The following is a 6037-nucleotide window of genomic DNA, read 5'->3' as shown; positions in this document are numbered from 1 at the left end:
ACCTATTTTCATCAGCCTCATCCTTACCCTTGTTGTCACACTCATTTTAATTAATATTGATTCTGCTCATGCTTCTATTCTTGGTTTTCACCCCAAAATAATTTTTCACCCTTTACACATCTGTTATTTCAGAACATCTCTATTGACTATATACCCCCAGACCACATTGATCATGATTTTCTGAATTCTCAAACACATATACCCAACACAACCCAAACTTCTTTGTGCATAATTTACATTGCTTTCCAAGTCCTAAGTGTCTGTCCAATTTCCTTATTATATTTTAAGTACTTTGTAATCAACTGTGACTTAAGTTTCTATGAAAGGAGCTGTAAAACAGTCTGGTAAAAACATAATTGATTCAAATCTTATCTCCATTCTGGATATCTGCACGTATTTAGGCAAGCTACTTAATATTTCAAAGTATTAACTTTTTTTTTTTACTCTGTAAAACATGAGATATGTTGCTTAACATTGGAAGACAAAAGTTTACCTTTGTGTCAAGCAGAAAGTGGGTTCTCATTAGACCACTTTTATCCTTTAATATTTGCACATTGAAGTGAATATTAAATAATTTTGGTTTTGTTTAGATTTTTATGGTTTTCGAACTTATTTATGTTGAACAGTATCCTCAGCTTTTTCTTAGTGCTAGTAATAGATCAATAAACACAAAGAGAAAGTGGGATAAGGAATGTTATATTGGGAAGGATCACAATCAGTGAGATGACCAAAAGTGTATAAGATTTGTTGAATGTAAAACTGATAATTGGCTCTGTAAATGTTCACATAATTCACAATAAAGTGCTTATAATTTATTTATATTAGAATTAGTGCAGGCTAGTTCTCTGCCTAGTAGCAAACAAGACAAGTAATGATGTCTGGGCTGGGGGTGGGGTGAGGGTGAGGGTGAGGAATGATGATGACTGAATTAATCGGTATATTAAAAAATTACACTGTCATGAATCATGAACTATTATGAAACTATCTGAAACATTTTCAATCCGTATGACTTTCAGTATAAATAAAAATATCTATCTTTCAATGAAAGATAGATACACTGCTATTACACAAGCACTTTGTTTCAGAGAATGATGGGGAAAAAAACGACTATAAAGAAGATTTTGCTGATTTAAGAGTACATATTCTGTACTGGACTTCTGGTGTGGTGCTATAGGATCAGTGCTGGGCTGTGAACCACTAAGACTGCAGTTCAAATCCACTAGTTGCTCCTAGGAAACTGTATACAGGGTTGCTATGAGTCAGAACCAACTTGGTGGTACTTAACAACAACAACAATTCTGTATAAAAGGAGTCTTGCTAGTGTAGTGGTTATGAGTTGGGCTGCTAACTGCAAGGTCAGTAGTTTGAATCCACCAACCACTTTGTGGAAGAAAGATGAGGCTTTCTGCTCCTGTAAAGATTTATAGCTTCAGAAATCCTGTACACAGGTCCCTATTAGTCAACTGGAAGGCACACCACCACCATTCTATATAGATCCATATTCAAACATAAACAACAACTCAAAGAAACTTGAGAATCGAATCCAAATACACATTTTACTTCTGATAGATGATGTAGCTTAAGTAACATGAGAACTTAAAATTTGTGTGACTTTGTAAGCTGATACTTAGGAATTCCATAAATTTGTCAACAAAGAAGGGAGGCCTTTATATATGCTGACTTTTCTTCCTAGAATTTGTTGACTATGTTGAAAATTGTAGATAATTCTACTCTGACAAAATTTATGAGTAGTCATTTTAATTAAATCCTAAACGTGGTGTCTCTATACGATAAACATGGGTCTTTCAACCACAAGGTCCTCCTTCAAGCCTGATTTCTGATCCCACAATGATTTTAAAAGCCTCGGGACTAACTCAACAGCACTAAACAACAAGAACAAGACATCCTAGTAGTTTAGATTTTGAAACAAGGTTTAGCAAAATACCTCCTCCCTGAACTTATTTTACCATTTATACATTATTTGACTTAAAGTAACTGTTGCTTACTGATTTAATACTTGATGTTCAAAATGACCATTTTCTAAGTATTGACTTTGAATAGTTTATCTAGTTAAAATCAGTTTATTATAGGGAATGATATCTGTTTCAGAATGCTATGAGGTTTCCTCTTATTTATGATCTTTTTAATAGCATTTATGACTTCCTTATTTCTTAGACTATAGATAAAGGGATTTAATAAAGGAATAATTAGAGTATAAAAAATAGCAACAGGTATATCTTTATCCCCTTCTTTAGCTGAACTTGGCCGAATGTACATGAAGACAAGGGAACCGTAGAACAATAAGATAGACAGAAAATGAGATGCACAAGTAGACAAGGCTTTGCCTCTTCCCTCTTTGGATTTCATTTTGAAAATAGTGAAAAGGATGTAAAAATAAGAAATTAGGACTACGGTAATACTGAAGATTTGAATTGACCCTGCAAAGATATGTATCATCAATTCATTGATATAAGGGTCAACACAGGACAGTCTATATAGTGGAAGAACATCACAGAAGAAGTGATTGATTTGATGAGATCCACAGAAGGTTAGCCTTAATAGAAGTGTTACATGAATCATGGAATGCCCATTCCCAGCTATGTAGGCGCCTATGATCATCTTAATGCAGAGTTGCTTTGACATCATGGTGTGGTACTGCAGTGGACTGCATATTGCCACATAGCGATCATAGGCCATTGATGTCAGAAGACAGCAGTCCACAGTCTCAGCAATGCAGAAAAAATAAAATTGTACCATGCATTCATGGAGAGAAATCATTCTGTCTTCAGAAAGGAAGTTCTGTAACATTTTGGGGATAATGGCACAGCAACAGCAAGCATCCATTATAGCCAGGTTGGCTAGAAAGATGTACATGGGAGTGTGGAGACGGTGCTCAATGAAGATCAATGACACTAAACCTAGATTCCCCACCATTGTGATGAGATAGATGGCAAAGAACACCATAAACAGAAGGGTCTTCAGATCTGGGTTGTCTGTAAATCCTATGAGGATAAACTCAGTTGTCAAGGAGTGATTGTCCTCAGTCATCTCTTGCTTCTCTGTTAAGACAAGAATTAGAAAAGTCTAATTTAGAGGGTTTTGAATTTTTCCTTCGAATATCTCTTAATCAACAGCAAGTAGAGTCACTTCTTCAAGTTCCTCTTGCTGTCTTTGAAATTCGGGCCCACATATTATTAAGGAGCACGAGCGTCCCTAAAGTATCATCTTTATATGACCTCAAGTGATGAAGCTCAAGATTCACAAGAACATTTTGAGAATCCAGGGAAATGTTTGCAATGAAAAGTTTTGTGTTTCTGAATGTATACAAAGATAACGAAAAATACGGGGTACTTAAATTTAGTTTTCTCAAATATTTCAATGTCAATTTTGGATTGATAATCCTTGAAATGTACTTAAATCTATTTTTCTGTACACACACACAAACACACATAGACACATAGATACACATGCGGGAACTTCTCACATTTTGTGGACAACTAGAATTAAAAGATAACAGACTTTTTTACAAAACTTTTTGAAGCCCCTTCATATATTTTTACAATGAGGAAATATTTTTCACATAGTATCCAAATAAAGGGAGCACAGTAGCTCAATAGGCTATGCACTGGACTTTGAACCACAAGGTCAGCAGTTTGAACCCATCCATTGATCCTCAGGAGAAAGATAAAACTAACTGCAAAGCTTTAAATCCTCATTAACACTATACAGGGTCGTTCTGCTTCAGAAACAACTTAATGGCACTAACAACAAAAACATCCAAGTGAAGCCAATATGTAAAAATATTATACTATAGGTGATTAAATTTATAATTTAGAAAGTGCACAAATGTCACTAGTATTAAGGGCACAGGCTATTAAAAGAATATAACCTTGGAAAGCTAGAGAAATAACAATTTATTGACATCCTTTATAAGTGGATTGGTGCATATCATCTTCATATTTCTATGAACACATTCTGCTATAACAGAGCAAAATTTCTGAGACTAATTACAAATAAAATATATTCCTACTTAATCTTAATACCATCTATTTCTAGAAATAGGACCTTTTCTTGTTGTAATATTATGAAAATGGGTCATCATTCTCTAACAATTACATATTATGAGATTTGATAAATATCCATTATGCCTCCTGTCCAACTTGTTTCATACAGACTTGTTCCAATTTAAAAACAGAAAGTTTGATTACTTATTTATGGTCATATTCTCTGGATAACTTCCTGATCAATTTTTCTTTGGTTGAGTTCACTGGTCATCACCCCACTATATTACCAGAAGCAAAGCTCTGCTGTCAGGAAGAATTCAATTATTTGTTGTTTCTAAGTTACATTCAAATTCTTTAGGGTGTCATTTAAGGTTTTCTGTAAATGATTTCACATCCATACTAATTTATTACCTGTATTCAACTATAGCTCAATTCTTTATTAGATTGCAAGTATTTATAGTTAATTATGACTCTGCGAAGGGAGCAGTAAAATGCTGTGATAAAAAGACAGAATTGATTCAAAGCAAATGATCTTGTTTTCAACATCCTATCAATAACACTGAGACATCTCTTTAGCCTCTGCAGATGAGATTATTAACTTAGAAGGAGAGTACAAAAGACATTATTCAAAACTCTACATTTGAAAAAAATTTAGGTGTCTTTTACCTATTTGAAATGCTTTTAAAAAAAATTGTTTAAAAGTACACATAACACAACTCTTACCAATTCAAGATTTTTCAAGTGTACAATTTAGTTACACAAATTACATTAATCATATCATTAAATTCTATCTAATATATTTACATTTCCTTGGAAAATGATAAATTTTATCACACTAGATTAACAAACAGCTTTAGATTTCTGTATTTGTTATTGCTAAGTGCCGTTGAGTGAGTTCCAACTCATAGTGATATACCCATATAGGATTTCTGAGGAGCAGCTAGTAGGTTTGAATAGCTGACTGTTGGTTCACAGGGCTAATCCTATAGCACTGCACCAGGAGGTTTTGTTTGTTTGTTTGTTTGTTTGTTTTTTAACACTTCTAAAAAGAGAAAACCATTTAAATCATCTTAGGATTTTTTAGAACACATTTTGGTTTGATTTTAAATGTTCACTCTCTAATGATCTAGTGATATCAAGTAGGATATCTCAGCTAAGAATGCTAATCATGCATATTCTATAGTCAATGGACTTGTTTTTCCATAGTTTTGAAATGTTCCATAAATAGCAAAAGGAAGACACTGGCTAAACATTTTATTTGTTTAACTAAAAATATTAAACATGCACTATCAGATTATTTAGCTAAATATTAAATAGCTTTATAAATACATGTATAAGAATTATTTGACATAATTATTTTGTGCCCTTACTTGTATGTTTAGAAATTTTACTTTGTCTTCATAAAAGTCTGGATGAATTACAGCACTGCATCTCACCCAAAAACAGTTTCCAATTTAGAGAAAAACTAGAAAGATAACCAAAGAGTTAAAATCTAAGAGCAATGTAAATCAGAAAATTTGATAAATAGATATTTACTGATATATATTAAAAGTAAAAATAAATTAGAATATTTCTGTTACCTGGATTTCTCTGAGAAGGACTAGTAACAACTTTTTGCTTACCTTAATATGTTAGAACTAACAGAATTTCTGAATATAAATAATGGTCTCTAAAACATTTCAGAAACAAAGAATGAAAATCTTGGAGGCTAGTAATACGTTAGTGACTATAATTACAGTGCAAAATTTGTATTCTATTCAATCCTGAAGGGAATATATTGAATTGACATCAGTTTACTTTTGTTGAAAGATTCAGTCCTCAAAACACAGAAACCATGTGGCATTAATTAAAGATGCTCTGTACGTCACTGTGGTTAAAGCAAATGACCCTCCCTAAAGTCCATGTTAATCAACTTGCTAATTATTATGCATCTGATCCAGTTTTTATACTCATATTCTGTGCAAAATATGTTAAATGGGCAAAAAGCAAACAAACAAACAAAAACAGAATAAGTCACAGATTCTTTTGGCCAC

General features: G+C 32.9%; 1 protein-coding gene across 1 annotated transcript; it reads right to left on the bottom strand.

Annotated features, from left to right (window-relative positions):
- Positions 1-2076: 2076 nt before the first annotated feature.
- On the bottom strand, positions 2077-3048 carry LOC102812175 (olfactory receptor 5K3-like). Its single transcript, XM_006868641.1, has one exon. The coding sequence runs from the start codon at positions 3046-3048 to the stop codon at positions 2077-2079; it is 972 nt and encodes a 323-aa protein (XP_006868703.1).
- Between the last annotated feature and the right edge of the window lie 2989 nt (positions 3049-6037).

This window comes from Chrysochloris asiatica, unplaced genomic scaffold (assembly GCF_000296735.1).
Source record: "Chrysochloris asiatica unplaced genomic scaffold, ChrAsi1.0 scaffold00120, whole genome shotgun sequence".
NCBI classification, from domain to species: Eukaryota; Metazoa; Chordata; class Mammalia; order Afrosoricida; family Chrysochloridae; genus Chrysochloris; species Chrysochloris asiatica.
This window is presented reverse-complemented; position numbering and strand designations above follow the sequence as displayed.

Bases quoted from the DNA above. Each gene is read 5' to 3' on its own strand.
- LOC102812175 (XM_006868641.1), bottom strand. From the start codon at position 3,048: ATGACTGAGGACAATCACTCCTTGACAACTGAGTTTATCCTCATAGGA.